Genomic DNA, 26,365 nt, shown 5'->3' on the forward strand with positions numbered 1-26,365 from the left:
CAAAAGACAGCATTGATTATCGAGATATCAGTACCCAGGGATTTTGGGCTAAACAAGGCAGAAATCAAGAAAATGACCAAATACCAGTACCTCAAAAATGAGGTCAAGAGATCCTGGAAGCTGAAGAGCATCGAAAGTGTACCAGTGATAATTTGAGCCACAGGAATGATGAAGAAGAACCTCACTGAGATTTTGAAAACCATCCCCTGGACTATTACCTCAAATGAACGACAACTGGAGGCAATCCGGGGGTTCGGTGACGATCCTGAAAAGAGAACTTGGAACAAAACAATGAAAAAGTTGAACAGTTTGGTCCATGAACCGTGATCCCTTACCGAAGAAGAGGTGAATATTTTGGGTTCTGGGATGACACCGTTCCACCTCCTGAAACCCACAAATGGAGATAACAACACAAACACACATATACACACACCCCCAAACACACACACACACACACACACACACACACACACACACACACACACACACACACACACACACACACACACACACACACACACACACACACATATACCCACCCAAACACACACACACACACACACACACACACACACACACACACACACACACACACACACACACACACTTCAACTATTAAGTATCTTCTTCTTTTTTTTTTTAAACACCTCCATTAGGTTTCTACTACCTTCACTGTGTTTTTTTATGTTCCCTGTAACCGATTCCTCCAAGTCAAACTCCTCGAATCCTATTTATTTTTACAATGAAAGGTAAAACAAGGTATTATTTGTACGTGGAAGAGTAATATTGTGTGACAAGTGTGTCACCTGTCATTGTCATTGCGAGTTCAAATCTGGCTCCACCAATCTGGCTTCACCCATCATGCTCCACGACCAGCCAAAAGGTGGCACCGTTGGCAATTCTTGAAAAAGCCAATAAAACTGGAAACATTTATTACATTTATTTACACCTTTGTAAAATGTTGTAAATTATGAAGGATTGACACAAATTTAAATTAGAAATCATTCAAACAACGGAAAAATAAAACATTCACATTTTCAAAAAATTACACATTTTCACAATCATCATCCCAGTGCAAAAAATGAACACTTTTAAAATAAGTCAAAGATTAAAAATCAAATCGAAGTGGTTGGTTATAGAAAATCTGGGAAATAACGTTCGTAAAATGTTTTTATTGCATCGATGTAAATGAAATGAAAAACAATGGATGAAGTGTTTACAAAGAGGAACTTTTAGTATGGAGTAAGGTTTGTTGAATAATTGACAGGATGGTTTTGAGGTGCCTAGCCTGGGTTCGAATCCCGGCCCAGCTAAAAAATGTCATCTTGGTGTTTGCCAGGCAGGGCGATTCATCAATGTGTGTACCATCCCTCACATGGACGTTACAATGAGCGTCACATCTGCCGCCATTCATTTGTGGACGTTAAAAGTGCCACGGTGTCCTCAGTGAAGAGTAGGCCAGCTACTTTGGTCTAACCGACAGGGGGCACTGCATCAGCGGCATCGCCGTGCCCTTGCAAGAACTGATGCCAACCTACAGGGGGCACTGCATCAGCGGCATCACCATGCCCCTGCAAGAACTGATGCTAACCTATAGGGGGGGCACCACATCAGCGGCATCGCTGTTCCCCTGCAAGGACAGATGCCAACCTACAGGGGGCACTGCATCAGCGGCATCACCATGCCCGTGCAAGAACTGATGCCAACCTACAGGGGGCACTGCATCAGCGGCATCACCATGCCCCTGCAAGAACTGGTGCTAACCTATAGGGGGGGCACCACATCAGCGGCATCGCTGTTCCCCTGCAAGGACAGATGCCAACCTACAGTGGGCACTGAATCAGCGGGATTGCCGTGCCCCTGCAAGAACTTATGCTAACCTGCAGCCACATGCTGCATACAAACAATGGCAAAGACGATGGTGAAGGTCATGATTTTGTTAAATAATATACATTAAATCAAAATGCTGGCAATTTTTGAACATGACCAAGGTGCTTGGTTCAATGCTAAGCTTCACTAAATGTTTTTTGAGTGGTTCCAGGATTGTCGGAAGCAACATCTTGAAACTCACTGTGTGATGTAATGACACAAATGTGCGAATTTCCAAGCAAGCTATGAACATTGTGCCATGTGGAAGGAGCAATGAGGTTTATGGTGAATTAAAATATAAAATTAGCTCAAAATTACAAGAGATTACGTTTTTGTTTTGTTTTTACAAGTTGTTTTTTTTACAAAATTACAAGTTTTGAATTACGTGGTGGTGAGGTGTTTTTTATTTTGTGGTGGTGATGTGTTTTTTATTTTGTGGTGGTGCGGTGTAATCGTCCAAAACTTCCAGTCTGCACCGACCCCCCTCCTGTATGTATGTGCTAAGGGGTTCTTTTTTTTGTTGTTGTTTATTTGTTTTTTCGACGACGCGTAGCGAGCCGATCCAAGCTAGTACCGGTATATATATATATTTTTACATCCGAGGTGCAGTCAATAAGTAACCTTAAAATATTTTTCACAACTTGTTTATTGCATGTACGTGTGAAACAACTTAGTTTTCAACACAATCTCCATTGCGTTCAATACATTTTTCCAGCGCTTCACTAAGGCCTGGATTCCTCTAAAAAAATATATATATTGGCTGCTTGTGTAGCCATTCGTGCACCGCTTGGACCTCTTGGTCGGATCGTAAAGCGGTTCCACCAAGCGCCTCTTTCAGTGGCCCAAATATGTGGTATTCCGAAGGGGCGAGGTCTGGCGAGTAGGGTGGATGAGGAAGACACTCAAAATGCAGGTCCTCGAATGTTGCAGCTGTAGCGTGGGCAGTATGGAGCCGAGCATTGTCATGCTGCAGCAAAACACCGGTAGTGAGTAGTCCACGACAATTTGATCTGATTGCTGATTTCAGATGATTTTTAAGTAGGTCGCAGTATGATGCACTGGTGACTGTGGTCCCTCTGGGCATGTAATGCTCTACAAGTGGGCCTCGGGTATCCCAGAAGAGCATCAGCATTACTTTTCCAGCAGATGGCTGTGTGGAATTTTTTGGTCTTCCGAGAAGTTGAATGGTGCCACTCTTTGCTTGCCCTCTTCGTTTCTGCCTGAAAGTAGTGGACCCAACTTTCATCTCAAGTCACTACGCGCTGTAAGAAAGTGTCACCTTCTGTTTCATAACGTCGCAAAAGTTCTTCATATGCGTCCACTCGCCATTCTTTCAGTTTGGTTGTGAGTTTTCGAGGCACCCACCTTGCAGACACTCGGCAGAACCCCAGCACGTTGTGAATGATATGGTGTGCCGAACCATGGTTTATGTTCATATCGGGGAGACAACTTCATCCAGCGTAATGCGACGGTTTTCCCTTCGCACGTGCTCAACTCCTGCAACCATTTCTTGTGTGTCAGCTGTGTGAGGCTGGCCCAAGCAAGTAGACCTGCTGCAGCGATAAACATGGGTCACCATATTGCATCTTCATTCTGCGATGGATTTCACTGGGATTCACACCCTCACTTCCCAAGAAATGGATGACAGAACGTTGCTCCTCCCTGGTGCATGCTTCCAAGGAAGCCGCCATCTTGGAACTGCTCTGCTGACGTCACACACTCAATGTTGCCAGATCTAAAACAAGCAAAACATGACTCTTACCCAGTAAAACCCCCAGTAAATGTAGAAGGAGGATTTTGGAGGCATGGCATGTGGAGGAGTCTGTTGTGTCTCTCACAGAGGAAGTGTTGGACATACCACTGGCATTTGTCCCTCTCTTGCAGAAACATACCAGAGAAACTGCCTCACCAAGCATATAAATTATTACCTCGGTTTGCGGTGACTTGGGTATACATTCTTACTTTAGGTTTGTGATGTATCCATTTAGCTTAATTCGTTTAACTTAAAGCAAATAATCATGTTTGTTTGTTGTTGTTGTTGTTTTTTTTCATCGATTTATTTGAATTATGCTACGTTTTGTTTGATTCAACGTGTGATTTGACGGTTGTTTTGATGTAACATCCCAATGTGTGGTTTCAGTTGGTTCAACGGTTTTGGTTTTGATTTACGGTTTGAATTTGAATGATACGAGTTTGTTCCAGAATGGTATTGATTGGTGGTTTCGGTGTCCCCACCCCTTTTTCCCTTATAAAAGGGAGGGTATGGAGTTGTTTTGCTTTACTCTTGAGAAAGGTCAGTGGATGCACGTTTATCCGTATTGCTGATCGAAACGTCGAGCAGTTGTTTATTTGCTCATTATATATATATATATATATATATATATATATATATATATATATATATATATATATATATATATATATATATATATATATATATATATACATATACAGTGGAACCTTGACTTACGAGTGCACCAACTTACGAGTTTTCCGAGATACGAGCCGTCGCTCGGGCGGTTTATTGCTTTGAGATGCGAGCCGAGATCTGAGTTACGAGCTTACGCCACCCGCCACCAAGTGGGTTCCGGTCACGTGGTTATCTTGCCGTGCAAGCATCTCTGCCGTATATCGCTGCTGTTTTGTTTTCGCATTTTGGTTATTTTGGAGCTTACGCCACCAAGTGGGTTCCGGTCACGTGGTTATCTTGCCGTGCAAGCATCTCTGCCGTATATCGCTGCTGTTTTGTTTTCGCATTTTGGTTATTTTGGAGCTTACGCCACCAGGTGGGGTCTGGTCACGTGGTTATCTTGCCGTGCAAGCATCTCTGCCGTATATCGCTGCTGTTTTGTTTTCGCATTTTGGTTATTTTGGAAAATTTTCTTAGTGTTAACCATGGGTCCTAAGAAATTGAGTGCCAAGGGCAGTACTGAGAAGAAGAAGAGGATGATGTGCTTGGATATAAAACACGCAATCGTCGAAAAACATGAGCGAGGTGTGCGTGTTGTCGACTTGGTGAGGCGGATGTGAAGGCAGCTGAAGATTTTATTATAACTTTTGCCGAACTGATAGAAGCCGAACGATACATCCCCCAGCAAATTTTCAACTGTGACGAGACAGGGCTCTTCTGGAAAAAGATGCCGAGGAGGACATATATAACGGCAGAGGAGAAGAGCATGCCAGGCCACAACTTGTTCAGAGTGCCGGCGATAGCTCGCCTTCTCTTTGTGGAAGACACGGTGAGATCCTCAACATCCAACAACTAATGGGACGCAAACGGGGCGCCCAGTTTAGCGGTACACACATTGATGAATCACCCTGCCTGTGAAACACCGACATGACAGGTTATAGCTGGGTCGGGATTCAAACCCAGGCTGGACAGTTTCGAGTCAAGTGTGCGTACCTCCAGTCCAGGCCATCCTGCCAACTTGTATGCTGCATACAGGTGAAATATAAAGCGCGAGATATTTTTTATATATACTGTATATTTAAAAAAAAATTGGTGTGGTTTTTGGCGGGCTGGAACGGATTAATAGCATTTCAATGCATTTTAATGGGGAAATTTGATTTGAGAAACGAGCAAATTGAGTTACGAGCTCGGTCACAGAACGAATTAAACTCGTAAGTCAAGGTTCCACTGTATATATATAGTATACTACATCTGCCAGCTAGTTGGTCAATGATCGATTAAAGCACTTGAAGAAGAAGAAGAACCACCTGCAGATGTCATTTTTCCCCGCAGAGCAGGGGTTGGCCTTTTTTGGGCACCGTGGTCCCCTTTTTGAAGCAATGTTTTATGGCCGGATGCCCTTCCTGCCGCCAACCCTGTTGGTCGCCTCTTGCGACACACATGGAATTACTAGTGATCTGGTATTCAATTTGCCAACCTCAGAAGGATGACAGGTTGAGTCAACCCCCTGGCGTTAATTCAGCGATCGACCGGGATTCGAACCCAGGATCCTAGGATCCCAAGCCTGCATCCCTAACCGCTAAGCCAACACCAGGCTGCGATTAAAGAACTTGGTGGTTTGTTATTCAAGTATTTCAGTGCTTTATGTTAAATATGTGTATGGATTGATTATTGAGATGGATCCCTCCTGTAGGGGGAGATGTTTGTTGCAAGATGCACCAGAAGGAATCAGAATGGAACACGTTAACATAGACATGAGCATTTTTCATCTTATGCCTGGTTCAAGAAAATGAAGACTACAGGGATGAAAAAACATTTATATTCACCCATGCAGTGCAAACAATTTTTAAAAATCATCAATATCAAAAATAAGTCAGAAGAGTTAACATTTCAAAAGTATGCCAAGCATGGGCACATAACAAGCTTTCTCAGTGGAATAGCATTTTTTCTGAGGCCCAGGATTGTCATGTATTGGTTGACTATTTCTGTACTCCAGCACCATGCCCTCACCCACAAGCAAAGTGACACTTTGCAAGTTAATACTTTCGTCGTCACGTGTCCCATCGATGCTGATACGAACGGTGGCCTGGCCGTGCAGTGCAATATGCATGCGAGTGAGATTCACATTTACCTGCATGTCCCCAAAATTAAGTACGACAATAAAGCACCTGTTTAAGCCATCCGTCTCGCGCACAAATGCAACAACTTGCGGGTTGTCAAAGAAGCATGTCCAGCCACGTTGCATTGGTAGCTCGGATTGATGGAGCTTGGTGAGCTTGCGATACAATGTAAGCATCGATGAGCTCTGATCTTTCTCTACCTGCCGAATAGGGAGTCAATTTAAATGACAAAACAATAACAATGCAATTCAGGTCCAAATGTACAAAATAGGCAACCTTAAGAATTAATAAATAAGCACATTGAAATTGGAACTGAAGCAGAGAAAATGGGAAAAATAAGTGAAAATCTATCAATCTCCTTTTTTGAAATGGCATCAATGACATTATAAACCACTCCATGACTTGCAATGCCATCGACGCCTTCGGCATACTTAATTCGACATATCATAATTGAATGCTTGTTCCCACACCCCACCAACCCCCCGCACCCCTTAATATTTCTTTGTAGACAATAAAAAAAAGAGGAACAGACCAGATAAACCCATGTGATTAAGTAGTAACGAAATGGAAATTAAATGAACAACAACTTGTGAAATAGGATCGATGAACTGCAGACTCATAGAATGGACAAAAATCATCAATGAGATTCCTCCACTTAGTCTGATGCAATGTAGTAATCAAATTTCATGGTACTATGAACACACAAACACACACTCACACACACAAACACAAACACACACACACACAAGCACACATACACACACACAAGCACACATATAAACACACACACACACACACACACAACACACAAATAAACACACACACACACACACACACACATACAAACAAGCACACATATAAACACACACACACACACACACACACACACACACACACACAACACACAAATAAACACACACACACACACACACACATACAAACAAGCACACATATAAACACACACACACACACACACACACAACACACAAATAAACACACACACACACACACATACAAACAAGCACACATATAAACACACACACACACACACACACAACACACAAATAAACACACACACACACATACAAACAAGCACACATATAAACACACACACACACACACAACACACAAATAAACACACACACACACACACACACACATACAAACAAGCACACATATAAACACACACACAACACAAACACACACACACACAAGCACACACACACACACACCACACAATACACACACATAAACACACACACACACACACAAAACAAACACACACACACATAAGCACACACACAACACAATACACACACATAAACACACACACACACAACACAAACACACACACACATAAACACACACACCACACACACACATAAACACAAATACACAACACAAACACACACACATACACAAGCACACATATAAACACACACACACACACATAAACACACACAACACAAACACACACACATAAACACAAACACACACAAACACACAAACACACACACATAAATACACAACACAACACAACACACACACACACACACACACACACACACACACACACACACACACACACACAAATACACAACACAACACACACACACACACACACACACACACACACACACACACACACACACATAAATACACAACACAACACAACACACACACACACACACACACACACACACACACACACACACACACAGCACACACACACGTGAAGATATTGTTCCATAAAAACATACAAATTCACAAAGACACAAAATCATCAGCTCCCCCAGGGAATGAACTTTCCTATCGGAGAGTTTGCTTTACCAATAACAGTAATGCTTATGAGCAGGTGAAAGGACGAACCTGTACATTCAACGTTTTATAGTTCTGGTTCACAGGTATCCAGGTCTCATTGGCGGTGCTGAAGCCTCCATTTGTGCTGTTGTCCCATTGCATGGGCGAGCGCTCTCCATTACGGTCCGGCATCGGCTGAGAAGTGAGGACAATGTTTATTAGACAGACATGACACCGAAACGGCTTTGTTCAATGAGAAAACATCGCCATTTTGTGAAATACATATTTTGAAATATGCAGGTAACATAACCAGGAAGCCGACGCATTTTTATGACTTCAGCTACACAATTGGTACTTTTTGCAGTCCCATCCAATGAATGAATGGAGGGCAATGAGAGGAGAGACGATGCACATGTCCATGCCGCGTATTCTGTGGCTGAACATGCCGAGAGCCAGCACCATCAGTCACAAGACAAAACAAGGAGTGAGTGAATGAGGATTATTTCATTCCAATGCCACATTCCCACTGTTAGCTGCTCGTCTCAAAGAGAACTCCCATTATGGAGGAGAAAACTGAAAATGCTGCCTTGCCATGTCATCTCCCACCTTCCCAAATTGCTTGTTTCCCATGCTACAGATTTTAAAACAGGAATTTGTACTTTTATAGCCGGCGTAGCCGGTGTTGTGAATGAACGCGTACGTATTATGTTGAAAAGCCAGCTTTTGCTGGATCCCTTGAGAATTTCGAAGCTTTGACGCACCAAATCGCTCAATGGAGGCCGCCATCTTGCGGATGCGGAAGTATGCATAACAAATTGAAAAAAGTTCAATAGGAGTTTGTTTCACCCGTCTTTTTTTGATTCACAATCTTATGCACCTCTAATTTGTAATAAAATACTTTAAGACCAACCTCGGCCCGCACGGGCCTGGTTATCTTCAACGAAAATCGTCACCAAACACCGGAACCAATGAGATGCGAGCATTTGAAAAAATATTTCAGAAACCAAATCGCTCCATGGAGGCCGCCATCTTCCGGATGCGGAAGTATGCATAAAAAATTGCCAAAAAGTTCAATAGGAGTTTGTTTCACCCGTCTTTGTTTGATTCACAATCGTATGCACCTCTAATTTGTAATTAAAATACTTTAAGACCAACCTCGATCTCTGGGCCCACACGGGCCCTGGTTATCTTCAACGAAAATCGTCACCAATTACCGGAACCAATGAGATTCGAGCATTTGAAAAAATATTTCAAAAAAGCTTTTTACCACATTTCGGACGCTGAAAACGGCGTCAAATATTCTAAAATTGACGAAGAATTATTTTTTGGAAATCTCACGGCCATATGGGATAGTTTTTCACGGCCGGAAATATCCGAAGTTGAGACGGAATTCACCGAATTAATCAAGAAGGAAATTTTATAAATTTTAATCTCATCCAGAATGCAAATGGTGTCATTTTGAACTAGGTATGGTACCTACTACACCTACCTACTACCAAGTACCTAACCTACTGATGCCATAGTGATGGGTAAAATAGTGGCAAGAGGCTTTGGCTTCGCCGGCTCATTGCGGCTTTGCAGTCGGGTACTAGTATTATTATAGAGAGCTTCGTAAGCGAACCTCTATGCCAATTGCATGTACATGGGAATCCATTCAAAATTTCACTTTCATTTCAAATTTCCCAAAAAAAAAAAAAAATCCCCATTCCCATGGGAACAAAATTTCATGTTGTCATTTGAAATGTCCCTTCCATGATCCGCCATCTTGTCCCTTCCATGATCCGCCATCTTGTCCCTTCCATGATCCGCCATCTTGCTCACGTGATCTTGCTTTGGTCTGGCACGACCGATAAATTATTTTTACCTGGTGATTAAAATCAATAAATTACAATACAGTACTGGACAGAATGGATTTTGATTTCGAAACCGCTCATCATTTACGCCAGCTACACCGACTTCATTTAAGCCAGGTACACCGATTTCAGTATGTCCCTGCCAGTCGGACCTACGTACCTGGTCCAGTCGACTAGAAGTCTAGACTATATAATTAAATAGCCGGCGAAGCCGGTGTTGTCAATGAACGCGTACGTATTATGTTGAAAACCTGATTATGCCTTGGCTTGAGAATTCCGAAGCGCATTGGAGGCCGCCATCTTGCGGATGCGGAAGTATGCATAACAAATTGAAAACGTTCAATAGGAGTTTCTTTCACCCGTCATTGTTTGATTCACAATCTTCTGCACCTCTAATTTGTTATTAAAATACTTTAAGACCAACCTCGGCCCGCACCGGCCTGGTTATCTTCAACGAAACGCGTCACCAAACACCGGACCCAATGAGAGTCTAGCATTTGAAAAAAAAATTCTAAAACCAAATCACGCACTGGAGGCCGCCATCGACCGGATGCGGAAGTTTGCATAAAACAATTGCGAAAAAGTTCAATAGGAGTTTGTTTCACCCGTCTTTCTTTGATTCACAATCTAATGAACCTCTAATTTGTAATTAAAATACGTTAAGACCAACCTCGTTATCTTCAAAGAAAATCGTCACCAAACACCAGAACCAATTAGATTCGAGCATTTGAAAAAATATTTTTTTAAAGCTTATTACGCGTTTCGGACGGTGAAAACGGCATCAAATATTCTAAAATTGACGATGAATTCTTTTTTAGAAATCTCGTGGCCGTAGGGGATCGTTTTTCACGGCCAGAAATACGGTATAACGCGGTTTACATATTTAGTTTAGAAATACGGATAGTTTTTCATGGCCGGAAATATCCGAAGTTGAGACGGAATTCACCGAATTAATCAAGAAGTAAATTTTATCAATTTTAATCTCATCCAGAATGCAAATTGTGTCATTTAAGTCTGAATTTTCGAAATTTTGTGAGCTGACCAATCAGCGATCAGCTTATGTCAGCCAATCAGCGCCCTCGACACAGGACATCTTACCAGGGCGTCGTCTGCGACGCCGGGAACGAGGTTGGTGCAAAACAACCGAATCACGCGTAAGCATATGCTGCTCGAAATAGTTCTCATCAGATGCTCAAATTTCCTAAGCTAAATCGTCATTGCTTTGGGCACTGTGAAACGTATCAAGTCACTCGCTTACTGCACAGCGAAAAAGTACGAGCACTTGAACAACGTGTTTTTCGACTCGATTCTGCAAAACGCCATGTCACTCGGTCAAAGCCAAAACGAGGAACAATGTTTCGCCTCCATTCTTCATCGCCACACCGACCTATCAGATGTGGCATGAAGGACGACGTTTATGCTTAACCACGACATAAATGTACCCAAGTCTTGGGTACCCAAGCTAATTCGTGAGAAAGTGTCATGTGACTCCTGCTCATTCACCAGGTTCCAATCTACACTGTTTCAATTACCAGTTTAAGTCTACACTTTAACTGTACACTGCTAAATTTCTCGAAAGCGTGTAAAGACCTTTGAGTGCTCGCACCAGCAGATATGTGTTGTTGAGGATGTTCAAGAGTACTTACAGGTCACTATCAGCGTCTATCACCTTCTTTTCGCGATAAAAAACAATGTTCTCACGAAACGTAATTGGAAAGTAAACCACTCTGGGCCATTTTCGAAATTTTTTTCTTCTTTAGTGGTAGACCTGAAAAGCCGAATTAGGCTTCAATCCCATGCTCCCATGCTCAGTAGGTTTGTCTGATTTATGATGTTGTCCTGCAAATACCGGTATAAGCGGTTTACATAACGAAAGAAAGCTCGGTTTGATTAACGACAGTCACACATTGCCGTTGAAACGGCACTATCGTCTGATCTGTCGGCACTGATCTTACTGCAAGCTAACTTCTGGTGGAGGAAGCCGCAGTGCCCGGAGAGAACCAGTCCTGACAGCGACTGAAGTTAGAAGACTACACACATACTGTGAAAACGTATGTATGTTAAGCCCAGTTAAAATTTCTTAAAATAGGCCTTAAGCGAGCACATCGTATAGTTACTTCCTTAAGCTTCTTGTGACATTTATTGTATGCAGGTATTGGGGAGGACTGTCTGCTCTTCTCTTTTACCAAGTCTTACCAGGTACGGTACCTACTACGCCTACCTACTACCAACTACCTAACCTACTGATGCCATAGTGATGGGTAAAATAGTGGCAAAAGGCTTTGGCTTCGCCGGCTCATTGCGGCTTTGCAGTCGGTACTAGTAGCCGGCGAAGCCGGTGTTGTGAATGAACGCGTACGTATTATGTTGAAAAGCCAGATTTTGCTGGATCCCTTGAGAATTTCGAAGCTTTGACGCACCAAATCGCTCAATGGAGGCCGCCATCTTGCAGATGCGGAGGTATGCATAACAAATTGAAAAAAGTTCAATCGGAGTTTGTTTCACCCGTCTTTTTTTGATTCACAATCTTATGCACCTCTAATTTGTAATTAAAATACTTTAAGACCAACCTCGGCCCGCACGACCTGGTTATCTTCAACGAAAATCGTTGGGCATCACCAAACGGGCATCACCAAACAAAAATCTGGCGTCACCAAACACCCATCAAACCAATGAGATTCGAGCATTTGAAAAAATATTTTAAAAACCAAATCACTCAATGGAGGCCGCCATCTTCCGGATGGGGAAGTATGCTTAAAAAATTGTGAAAAAGTTCAATAGGAGTTTGTTTCAACTGTCTGTTTGATTCACAATCTTATGCACCTCTAATTTGTAATTAAAATACTTTAAGACCAATCTCGGCCCGCACGACCTGGTTATCTTCAACGAAAATCGTCGGGCGTCACCAAACGGGCGTCACCAAACGAAAATCTGGCGTCACCAAACACCCATCGAACCAATGAGATTCGAGCATTTGAAAAAATATTTCAAAAACCAAATCACTCAATGGAGGCCGCCATCTTCCGGATGGGGAAGTATGCTTAAAAAATTGTGAAAAAGTTCAATAGGAGTTTGTTTCAACTGTCTGTTTGATTCACCATCTTATGCACCTCTAATTTGTAATTAAAATACTTTAAGACCAACCTCGTTCCCCGGGCCCACATAGGCCCTGGTTATCTTCAATGAAAATCGTCACCAATTACCGGAACCAATGAGATTCGAGCATTTGAAAAAATATTTCAAAAAAGCTTTTTACCACATTTCGGACGCTGAAAACGGCATCAAATATTCTAAAATTGACGAAGAATTCTTTTTTAGAAATCTCACGACCGTAGGGGATGGTTTTTCACGGCCGGAAATATCCGAAGTTGAGACGGAATTCACCGAATTAATCAAGAAGGAAATTTTATAAATTTTAATCTCATCCAGAATGCAAATGGTGTCATTTTGAACTCGGTACGGTACCTACGACACCTACCTACTACCAAGTACCTAACCTACTGATGCCATAGTGATGGGTAAAATAGTGGCAAGAGGCTTTGGCTTCGCCGGCTCATTGCGGCTTTGCAGTCGGGTACTAGTATAGTAGGTACGTGATCGGATGCTGAGTAGCGCGTCGCTGTGGCACCAATACCTGGTCTGCCAGCGATCTCGGCTGTCTGCACAGCCCTCTATTACTATCGCTGCAAAGATCGTATTTGTTTTTCTTAGATGAACCGGAAATACTTATGACGTAGTTCAGATTTCCCCCTTTGACCTCGTCTTCCAACCTTTATTTTCCGACTTCTAGAAGTAGGTGAATTTATTGCCGCAAGTTTGGGTTGTCAAAACCATTCACTGATTTTGACGAAGGTAAGTTTATATAAAATTAAAAAAATAACCACCTTTAGAGGCCATTTTTCCCCGCAAAGCAGGGGTTGGCCTTTTTCGGGAACCGTGGTTGTTGTTGTTTTTTTGGTCCCCTTTTTGAAGCAATGTTTTATGGCCGGATGCCCTTCCTGACGCCAACCCTTTTTGCCGCCTTTAACGACAAGCAGGGAATTACCAGTGAACTGGTACTCAATTAGCCGACCTCGGAAGGATGACAGGCTGAGTCAACCCCCCTGGCGTTAATTCAGCGATTGACCGGGATTCGAACCCAGGATCCTAGGATCCTAAGCCGGCACCCTAGCCGCTAGCCCAACACCAGGGTTGCTAGCCGCTAGCCCAACAACACGAAGGTAAGTTTATATCGTTCTGAAACCAATTTATTGTGTTAGTTTCTATATTTATCCACATCTAGTTTTAATATTTAGTTAATTTGAGCACTGGAACCTTGTTTTTGACGATAATAATAAAACGTGTCGTTGATGGAAATTCCAAAATATGTCGTCGCGGTGCATTGTGCGCTCACAGCTCATGCATCAAATGACATGCATGCAATCACACGTTTGTGTTGTAAAGTGGCCCTCACTCTCCTCCCCCCACCCACCCACCCCTCACTCCCCCCCCCCCACCCACCCACCCCTCACTCCCCAAACTTACTCCCCCCCCCCCACCCCTCACTCCCCCCCCCACCCCTCACTCCCCCCCCCCACCCACCCACCCCTCACTCCCTCCCCCACCCACCCACTCCTCACTCCCCCCCAGCACCCACCCACCCCTCACTCCCTCCCCCACCCACCCACTCCTCACTCCCCCCCAGCACCCACCCACTCCTCACTCCCCCCCCCCACTCATCCACCCCTCACTCCCCCTCCCCCACCCACCCCTTTCTCCCACCTCCCTCTCCCCACTGCTTACTTCCCCCCCCCCCCCACTGCTTACCTCCCCTCCCTCCCACCATTCCCCTCTCCCTCACTGCTTATCACCCCCTTCCAAACTGCCTGCCACCCCTTCCTCCTCCCCCCTCCCACACTGCCTAACCACTCCTCACTCCCCCCCCCCCCCCCCCCCACTGACTACCACCCCTTCCTCCCCCCCTCCCCACTGCCTAGCCACTCCTCACTCCCTCCCCCCACTGCCGAGCCACTCCTCATCCCCCCCCCCCCCCCCCCACTGCCTAACCACCCCTCACTCCCCTACCTAACCAATCCTCACTCCTCCCACAATTGTTTGTTAATTGAAGGCAAGTTTATATCGTTATGAAACCAATTTAATGTATTAGTTAATATATTTACAGGAAGGGCATCCGGCCATAAAAACATTGCCTCAAACAGGGAACCATGATTGTCATGGGGCCCGCAAGGCTAACCCCCGCTCCAGTGGGGAAAATGGCCTTAAAACGATCATTCATTCAGTTAATATATTTATCCACATCTAGTTTTAATATTTAGCTAATTTGAGCACCGAAATCTTGTGTTTGACCATAATAATAAAAAAAGGTCACACATTTTTCCTTTGTTTCCATTGATTACAAAGGACCAAAATTGCACGTAATTGGTAAATGTCAAAATGCTTTAACTCTCTTAATATTAGACCATGCTTAATGCTTAAGCCTGGTGTTGGCTTAGCGGTCAGCGTGCCGGCTTGGGATCCTAGGATCCTGGGTTCGAATCCCGGTCGATCGCTGAATTAACGCCAGGGGGGTTGACTCAGCCTGTCATCCTTCCGAGGTCGGCAAATTGAGTACCAGCTTGCTGGGATGAATGATCACGGTGTGTACCCCGGCTTAAAATAGGTACACTGTATCCCTGCGCATCGTAAGAGCGTGACCGAGGGTTGGCGTCAGGAAGGGCATCCGGCCATAAAAACATTGCCTCAAACAGGGAACCATGATTGTTATGGGGCCCGCAAGGCTAACCCCCGCTCTAGCGGGGAAAATGGCCTTAAAACGATCATTCTTCTTCTTCTCTTAATATTAGACCAAGGACAATGATGTGGGTTTCATTTTAATGGTATTTTCATGCTCTTTCCAATGGTACCAGGTGCAAAGGACCTCCTTGTTTTTGAATTTTTTTGTCACATACCTAGTATATAGCCTACATTAGGTAAGTCCTGCATTCTATCCCAATCTATCCATTCAATAAAATTCATTTTAATTTTAATTCTAAGCCCAAGATCAAACAACCTAGCCTAACAGACCTAGGCCTAGGCCTACAGATGTTTGCGAGGGCTGCGTACTCGATTGACTGACCATTGTCGACGAAGCTCTCACTCTACGCAATGCGTATTCATATTATTCATGACAAAGCACATGGATGCCTTATGCTGAAGATGCCTGCTCCTGGACTCTGTGTCCTTTCCTCCTGACAAGGTGGAAAAGTTTCTGTCAACCCTCGACTCTGATTCTGCAACTGGTCCTGACGGCATCAGCCCACGGGTCCTAAAATCATGTGCTTCCGCTCTTTCACTCCCTCTTTCTGATCTCTTCACCCTCTCTTTTGCTCAAGGTCATCTGCCATCTGCTTGGAAATCAGCCAACATCACCGCTTTGCACAAAAAAGATGCAAAAACAGATCCCAGCAACTACAGACCAATCAGCCTTCTCCCAATTATCAGCAAAGTCACGGAATCCATCATTGCTTCAGATATGAAATCTTTCCTCTTCTCCAATGGCTTGATCTCTGATCATCAATTTGGTTTCAGACCTGGTCACTCTACTCTGGACATGCTGCTTCTGCTTTCTCAACAATGGATGGAGGTCCTCAACGCCAAACAGGAAATTAGAGCCGACTCCCTTGACATTTCACGTGCCTTCGATACGGTCTGGCACCCTGCTCTGCTCACCAAACTCTCCTCCTTTGGTATCCATGGAAATCTCCACGCATGGCTGGCGGACTTCCTCTCTGGTCGTAGTCAACGTGTGGCCCTGAATGGGTTTCTCTCATCTCCTCTTCTTGTTCAGGCTGGAGTTCCCCAAGGTAGTGTTCTGGGCCCTGTACTTTTTCTGGTCTTCATCAATGATCTCTCTGACTCTCTTGAAAATCCTCTCTATCTCTTTGCTGACGACTCTACTCTCTGTCGCTCCATTCCTCATCCCTCAGATCGGCAGTCTGCAGCCTCCTCACTCTCTGCAGACCTGGACAAAATCACAGACTGGGCAAACAAATGGAACATGTCTTTCAATCCTGATAAATCTCACACTCTTACGATGTCTCTCTGAAAAGACCGACTGGAAAACCCTCCCATACACTTTCTGAATAATCCTCTCCCAGAAGTTCTGTCACTCAAGCTTTTGGGTCTCACTATTTGCCATGATCTTTCCTGGGAAAACCACATTTCAAATCTGGCCTCCAAAGCCAGTCGCTGACTGGGCATCCTCCGTCGTGCGAAGTCCTTCCTTGGCACACCTGAGCTCCTCACCACATACAAGGCTTTCATCCGCAGCTCTATGGAATACTGCTCTCCCCTCTGGTCTGGTGCTCCTGCCTCACACCTAGCCCGTCTTCACGCTGTTGAAACCAAAGCGTTCAGAATCATTGGAATCTCCCGCGATGAAGCTAACTCCAAGGGCCTTTCACTCACTCACCGCAGGCAGGTTGGTGGTCTTTCCGTCTTCTACCGACTCCTCTCTGGCCTTGCCCCCCCAGCCCTCTCTGGGCTCTGTCCCCCAAATATTCCTACAGGTCGCACAAGATCTGCCTGCAACCCTCTTATGGTTAAACTGCCAAAATCAAGACTTTCTGCTCACCTTCACTCCTTCATTCCTCTTTTCTCCCACCTCTGGAACAAACTCCCTCACTCTCTTCAATCCCACTCCACCCTCCAGGTCTTTAAAACAGCTGTTCACCACCATCTCTTATCCTCCCCCATCCAAAACCTTGATCTTTTCTACCTCCGCTAATTTCGGTCCCCTTGTGTTTTATACTTCTCCCACCCCCCCCCCCCCCCCCCTTCCCACACCTCCTGCCCCCAAGCCCTCTCCCTCCCACACTTCTCCCTGCTCTCAAATGTTGTGGTTGTGTGCTTCCCCTTCTCTCCCCATCTTGTCTTCCGCTCCCTCTTTTTGTATATTTTGTTTGTCTGGTTGATTTGTTTGTGAAATAAATGTTAGCTCTTTCACGAGCCTCGATTCAGTATACAAAAAAAAAAAAAAAAAATAAAAAAAAAATGTAACTTTCATATTTCGAACCGCGATGTCTGACCATGCCATCCGTATGTCTCTCGTTTACGGCGGCCACTTCCAACGAAGCATTTGAAAAGCTTAACTTTCACTTTTGAAATGATGGGAGAGCAGACGTGAATAATGTTGTCAAATGTTATTCCGCAAGCAGCAAATTTTATACTAAATTGTTAGGAATTGATCATACTATTATTCACATTTCAAAACTAGATGGTATTCATGGAATACTTACCCTGCGCAGTTAACTTGGTGCGAGTCAACTTTTCTGTTTTTGAAGGTTTTTTTATTTGATCCAAAATGGCTGCCAGACCACGTGAGCAATGACATCATAAATGTATGCTGTATTCTTTAATATAATTGTTGCGTAGATCACGCTCAAGAAACTTTAAACCGATCAGACTAAGAGTTGTCCCTGTCAAATTATGACGTCATAATTTTAGCTCTTACACGAGCCTCGATCTTGTTTACAAAAAAAAAGGCACCAATGATGTCATCGTTAACAACAGTTATTCCCCATGTGGAGTTCTTTACAATGAGCCACATTTCAATTTTTTCCATGTAGCGGTTTTGGAGCTCAGAAGTACAACGTTTTTCGGTTTTTCCAAGATGGAGCCTGTACTAAGTGACCGATGACGTCATAACTATCACTAAAAATTCTACAGGAGGGAGTGCTCATATGGGAGGTGCTCATATGGGAGAGTGCTCAGGAGGGAGTGCTCATTTCACCATATGAGTGAGTGCTCATTTCACCATATGAGTGAGTGCTCATATGGTGAAAATTGTGTCCATCCCACCAACAGTTGCAGAGAAAAAAAGATCGTACTCATCGGATGAAGTGTTATATTGTCAAATTATGACATCATAACGAAGGCACCGGTGGCATCATCATTAACGTATCTTATTCCCCATGGGGAGTACTTGACAATGAGTCATGTTTCAAATTTTTCCATGCAGTGGTTTCAGAGATATAAAGGTGCGAAGTTTTTCCAAGATGGCGCCTGCACCACGTGACCTTTGACGTCATAATTAGTAATTTAAAATACTCTACAGCGCTCCAATGGTAAAATGTCCTGTCAACTGGACCAACGGCTGCCAAGAAAATTAATTTTTTTAATGCAGACGCACGACGCACGTACTCTAATGCTTAACCCTGCCTTTCGCTTCACGAGCACAGGGTAACTAGAGCAATGTGACTGTGTCGCCAATATGCCTCCACATGTCACAGGTAGATGTCCTCGTTCACTGTCCTGAAAATAATTTTGATTTAAATCCCTTCAGCTGTTTTCAAGTATCACATTTTCACCAGCCATGACAAGTTTAACATTGATCGGTGAAGCGGTTTTCGAGAAAAGATTTTTTTAAAATATCGGCTTTAAAGCTAATATGGCTGCGACACCACGTGCCATATGACCTTAAAAATGTACACTCTGCATATGTATGGGTAAGGGATAATGTTTGTGAAGTTCCGTGTTGATCGGATAAGTTTCGTTTTTCTATCCAAGATGGCTGCCAAACTACATGACCAACGACATCATCATTTTCAAATTATATGCAACAACTGTGTTAGATGATATTTGCAAAATTTCGCATTGATAGGATAAGCGGTTTCAGAGATATAATTATTTAATATTTTCTTTCAATCCAATGTGGCTGCCACACCATATTATGACCAATGATGTTTTTGTGATCAACTCTTAATTACCATGCCCAGTCAATAGTTTCAAGTCAATCTATTAGTCAGGTTCACTATGTAATTTCGTTGGAATTTTTGGGGGATTTGGAAAACTATATATTTTTGGAAACTACATTGTATAGTCAGTCAGAAAACCAATGTTGCTATTTGCACAGACTCCTGTATGGCAGCCATCTTGGATTTTCAAAATTGCTGCCGTAGAACTAATTTTTCTCAATATCTCAGCTTCTAAATAACATAGAGCTTTGATTCTAACGGCTAAACATACATTTTCAAGGACCCCGAATCCAATGGTAACAAGTTCGATAAGCTAGACATGACCATAGAGCTCCTATGTGGCGGCCATCTTGGATTTTTCAAACTGGCCGCCGTAAACTTGATGTTTCTCAATATCTCAGCTTCTAAACAACATAAAGCTTTGATTCTTACGGCTAAACATACATTTTCAAGGGCCCCGAATCCAATGGTAACAAGTTCGATAAGCTAGACATGACCATAGAGCTCCTATGTGGCGGCCATCTTGGATTTTTCAAACTGGCCGCCGTAAAACTGATTGCCAGTAAAACCGCCAACCCTATATAAGTCAATACCTCCAACGACACAGGTGCGCATTCGTGCCGCGTGACGTGGTGACGTCATCGCGCTTTCATCTTAAAAGACATTTGATATAAGTTAATATTTTGATATAAGCCTTAGAAAACCAACCCTATATAAGTCAATACCTCCAACGACACAGGCGTGCATTCATGCTGCGTGACGTGGTGACGTCATCGCGCTTTCACCTTAAAAGACTTATTTGATATAAGCCTTAGAAAACCAACCCTATAGAAGTCAATACCTCCAACGACACAGGCGCGCATTCGTGCCGCGTGACGTGGTGACGTCATCGCGCTTTCACCTTAAAAGACTTATTTGATATAAGTTAATATTTTGATATAAGCCTGAGAAAACCAACCCTATAGAAGTCAATACCTCCAAGTCACCTTCTAAAGAGCACAGAGCTTTGATTCATCATTGAGTAAAGTCATCATCATCCTCATCATCGCTTTCGTTCATCACATCTTGAGAGTCCTCATCATTTTGGCACTGGATGTCACACTGACAAAGGTCTGTACAAGCCAAGTTGTTTGTTCTGCAGGAACATCTAGATGAAGAACAGTCTGTTTTGCACTGACATCTAACCATTTGAATGATGGCCTTGGGGGCTGGAGGCTCCTCAGTTGTGGTTGGTTTCACTTGTCCATCCGTGTCTTTGTAAAAGCCGTTTTGCAGGGGATTCAGCTGAGGATCCTGTTGAGCAATGCTTGCCTGACCCCACACTCTGGCTTGGATATGGACTCTAAGGATGTACTACTTGAGAGCTCCAAGAGTAGGAGGAAGCCTGTCACTTTCTGCCATGTGTTTGCAAAAGAGATACCATCGTAGTTCGGGGATGCTGTCGATGTGGATGCCATTTGGAGAGTAAGCAGCGCATACAAAGTTAGCTAGTGTGGACAACATGTCCTCCGTCACTTCAGTTGCATTTGAAAGCATTCGCACGGTGTCTATGACATCTTCACTTGCTTTGAGGTAGACATGCAGCCAGGTTGCTTTGCCTATTCGAGAGAACCTCCCAGTGTTGTCTGCCCCTGTGAAAGCATGAAAGGCTGGCAACGCCTTTGCTCTTTCCACCCCTAGAGCTGTCCACAGTGGCTCTATTTGAAGTATTCCAGAGGCCATGGAAATGGATGTATTCCTCAGCAGTAGGTCATAGTTTGCTATGACTAGTACCAGGACATCTGTGTCGGGAGAGAAGAACACCAACTGCGCATCATGTGGGTTTCGCTGGGATGCCAGCACGGCCTGGTGGATCAACAGGGTGTCAGCTTCTTCATGGTTGTTGTCCTCGAAGAGCAGGTCACTGTTGCTCCTAGTATGCCCTGAAGCAGACGTGATGATCAACTTGGATGAGTGACTGTTGTATTCTAGAGTTTTCGCTGCCAGATAGTCAGTCAGATCAGCCTTTGTTTTGTCATGAGAAAGGAATCTGCTCATTGGGATGTGTTTGATGTTGGTGTCATCTCTGACTTGATACTGTACTGCATCCTTTCCTTGCCTTCTTTTAGCCCTGTTAGCACTCTTCAGAGAATCGTTTTTGTACGTGTCAAAGACCAGTATGATCTCATCACTATCTATTGTTAGAGACATGAGTCTGTCATTGAAGCATTCACCCAGATCGTTGATTTTCACTACAGTGGCTGGTTTCTTTGTCAGCTTATGCACAAGTACCATCCCATCCACCAGTGCAATCTTCCGACTTGTAGGTTTACTAGATGTGGATGCCATAGTTCTTGTGTCCATTGGATCTTCTTGTAGAACACTTGCAGCTGGTGTCTGCTGCTGATCTTCGGGGTGAATTTCTGCTCTTGCTAACTTGTCGAGGAGATGAATTAACTTCGACTTGTCAGTGCATGGAAGAATTGTCCCATCTGGAGCGAACAGTGCTCTTGGTGTCACAGTGAACTCGTAATTTCCGATGGCATATTTCTGGTTGACGTCTCTGTTTGACTTGGCAAGGACCATGAGCCTTCTGTACAGTTCCTTAGTCTCCTTCAGATCCACAGTCCTGTCTCTGAGTTTCACTGTGGTTCTCCTGTTCCCAGACGTGAACATCTTGTTGTTCTCCTTCTTGACTGGTGCCCAGAGGCTAACATCTCCATTGATACGCTCCGACACGTAGTCTTCATACAACTTCTGACCAGTGACATCAATGTTCAAGATCTGTGGTACATACTCGTCTGGGATGTAAGCATTCGTTATCACATTGTGCAGCTTGTCACCTTCAGTGTCAAATGGATTCCCGTGACTCAGTATCGCAGCCTTGATCTTGTTGATTGCTTCATGCTCCCTCTTGACTGCACTTGGACCAAGGTCATGATGTTCTGTGATCTTGTCACCTTCCAGGCCAAACTGACTCTTGAAGTCTTTTGACAGGCGTGATAATTCTGGTATAACCATGAAGAATCTCTGTCTAGCATTGGCATTGTTAGAGATGCCAATCAGTCCAGAGTGAATCTTCATCAGCTTGTTCAGATGTTCACATGCATGATCTGGTCCAATGGATACAAACAGGATGTCATTCTTGGTTACTGATAGATTGCCAGCTCCTAGTTCTTCCCAGGTCCTAGGGTGATTGGTTCTTAGGTCATACATGTCTGCGATGTATCGGGGCCAGAGCCGCTTGTATTTGATCCGGTCCATGGCAAAGAATAACTTGCTCAGTTCTTCTCCAGCTTGGAGGTGAAGCACCAGGTCAGCACTCCGTGATGCTGCCACGAATAACAGGATTGTCTCCACCCGATGTAGATAGTTCATCATTGACTTGAACATTCTTATTTAGAAGATGAGATCCTGAGAAACATCAATTTTACGGCGGCCAGTTTGAAAAATCCAAGATGGCCGCCACATAGGAGCTCTATGGTCATGTCTAGCTTATCGAACTTGTTACCATTAGATTCGGGGCCCTTGAAAATGTATGTTTAGCCGTTAGAATCAAAGCTTTATGTTGTTTAGAAGCTGAGATATTGAGAAACATCAATTTTACGGCGGGCAGTTTGAAAAATCCAAGATGGCCGCCACATAGGAGCTCTATGGTCATGTCTAGCTTATCGAACTTGTTACCATTGGATTCGGGGCCCTTGAAAATGTATGTTTAGCCATTAGAATCAAAGCTCTATGTTATTTAGAAGCTGAGATATTGAGAAAAATTAGTTCTACGGCGGCAATTTTGAAAATCCAAGATGGCCGCCATACAGGAGTCTGTGCAAATAGCAACATTGGTTTTCTGACTGACTATACAATATAGTTTCCAAAAATATATAGTTTTCCAAATCCCCCAAAAAATCCAACGAAACTTTAAATCTGGACATACTGAACCTGACCATATTTGAGGTTTTGAGAGATGTTTTTTCAAGGTTTTAGGTTAAATCCAATATGGCTGTCAAACCATGTCACCTATGATGATATATATATATATATATATATATATATATATATATATATATATATATATATATATATATATGTATGTATGTATATATGTATGTATGTGTATATATATATATATATATATATATATATATATATATATATATATATATATATATATATATATATATATATATATATATATATATATATATATATATATATATATTATATTTTAATACAAATGGGTCATACATGATGTGCATGCAATTTAAGATTTTTAGGATAAGGAATTCGATTAAAACATTTTTGGATGCTATACCACTTCACCTATGATGTCATCATTATCATGCTTTTGTTCCCCATTGGGAGTTACTTGACAATGTGGTAAGTTTCAAATTTTTCTATTCAGCGTTTTGCGATAAATATATATATTTTTATTATTAGCGTTTAATCCAAGATGGCTGCCATGCCACGTGACCTGTGACGTCACAATTATCATATAAACATTCTGCCTGGGTGTCCCTCCTACCCTTTTGTCTCAATCAGACAGGTGGTCGCTGAGAAAAACGAGGTTTAGCCCATACGGACGGACAGCCAACCCGAAAAAAACAATGCCTCCGGCCACCTTCGGGGGCGGAAGCATAAAAAACAACGATAATGATCAGCATCCATAAGGGACATCTTTTGGAAATGGAGGCAGTACCTGGTCCAAGGTCTTGTGAGAGTGACGACTCTCATCCTCATCGTTGGAATCATTTAGGTTCGTCATGCCGAGTTCCTCTCCATAGTAAGTTGTTGCTGTCCCAGGCAGAGTCAACAGGAGCATGTTCAAGGTGCGTGCATATGTCGGGCCGACATTTGAAGCCACACGAGGATTGTCGTGATTCCCCAACTGGTGGAGCACGTGTTCACACCGTCACAACTGCATCAATGTTTTAAAACTTGCATCACATTTCATCGACACAACGTTGATCGAAGTTTGCCAATCACCCTGGGAAACATGAAAAAGCTGACATGTGAACGTTAGCAGACTTCGATTAGCGTTCTATTGGTTCCACCCAGTGTACCAACCTTATGGAAGGTAGGGCTAAATTGAGCCTTAAGGTAGGTATTGAGCAACCTGAAGGAAGGTAGGGCTAAATTCAGCCTTCAGGTAGGGATTGAGCAACCTTAAGGAAGCAATTATATAACAATGTGAAACAATTCTATAAATACATTTTTAAACATTTCAAAGAATTAAAAAGTGTAAATAAACAAAAATATTCAAAAGAAGACTTTGTTGGGTTTTTCAGACGACAATAATCTCGGTCCTCAGTCAACGTTGTGGTTACGAACTTGAAAACCACAACATTCAAGCGAAACGACGTCAAATGGATCAATGAAACTCGTAAGACATAAATTGATCTCGAGGACATAAAATAGCGAGTTATGGCTAAATAATCACAATGTTATTTGAAGCGTTAGTGTCCAATTATTGTATCTGATGTGCAATTTCAGTCCCAAATCATCGACAAGTCCCAAATTGATAACCGAAATTACTACCAACACACACAAGGCTGTATCATATAACACACACAAGGCGATATGATATAACACACACAAGGCTATCTATATTATAATAGGCGAAGGTGATTCTGTCTGTCTGTCTGTCTGTCTGTCTGTCCGGGGGTGTGGCTTACTCCGTTTGCAGAGTAGCTCCACCCATAGCTCCACCCATTCTTGGAGAGGCTTCATGTAAACAAATATCCACCATTTTATTAACTCGAATAGCTTTGAGGCCTGTTTAGTTAGGCCCGTGTTGTCTTTCTCTCTCACACAGGTTTATCTCAACTCACATTCGATATATCATTTCATTTTTAAGTCGCTAACATAGTTTTAGACTCGGTTGAAAAAAAACGGGAAGAGAATCCCATGAAAGTTTCCGTTTATAGAACGAAATGAATTCTCAAAGGCCTGTAAAATAAAGCCCATTCATTGAGTCACCCTCACGATTTTATCTCGAATTCACCATCTGATTAAATTTTTATCGATGGTTTTAGACTCGGTGTCAGAAATAATTGAGAACATCCATGCACACATGGGAAAATGCAGTGATATATTTTTTAAAATCGCGCCACGATGATACACGAAAATACACCACCTAAAATAAGTCGCGGAAAATGTCGACATATATTTAAAATTCGCTTTTTCTTTTCCGTTAAGATATATTACTTTTACTTTTGATGACAGTCGTCACAAATACGACATGTATATCTTCGTTCTTATTTCATTCAACATTATTATCCAGAAGTAAAATATGTTTCAGGAAATTACCGAGATATTTCTTCGTTTTTTTTTTATTAGTTATGTGCGCATACACTTTAAATAGGTTTATTTGAAATCTTTAATTTTCACAATCTTGCGATTTCTCATTTGATGATTACGAGACACTTCCTCTTGATGATCGTGACAATTCATGCGCTGCGTGGAAACTTCTATTTCCAAAATGAATGAGACGATCGATGAAGAACGCAGACTTGAACAGGATGCAGCAAGAAAACGAATGAGACGGGCGAACAAGTCCGTCGACGAACGTCAATGCAGACTTGAACATGATGCAGCAAGAAA

General features: G+C 43.0%; 1 protein-coding gene across 2 annotated transcripts in view; it reads right to left on the minus strand.

The window, feature by feature from the left end:
• Nucleotides 1-925: 925 nt before the first annotated feature.
• Nucleotides 926-26,365, minus strand: part of SLC3A1 (solute carrier family 3 member 1) — a 186,386-nt gene continuing 160,946 nt past the window's right edge. For both annotated transcript variants that reach the window (XM_068127931.2, XM_068127930.2), the window contains 3 exons: nt 24,462-24,650; nt 8,269-8,394; nt 926-6,599 (listed from right to left, as the gene is read on the minus strand). In XM_068127931.2, coding sequence (XP_067984032.1) covers nt 6,162-6,599; nt 8,269-8,394; nt 24,462-24,650 — 753 coding nt within the window. In that variant the 3' untranslated portion in view covers nt 926-6,161. The remainder of the gene's footprint in view (nt 6,600-8,268; nt 8,395-24,461; nt 24,651-26,365) is intronic.

This window comes from Myxine glutinosa, chromosome 9, assembly GCF_964187855.1.
Source record: "Myxine glutinosa chromosome 9, kmMyxGlut1.1, whole genome shotgun sequence".
Lineage (NCBI taxonomy): Eukaryota > Metazoa > Chordata > Myxini > Myxiniformes > Myxinidae > Myxine > Myxine glutinosa.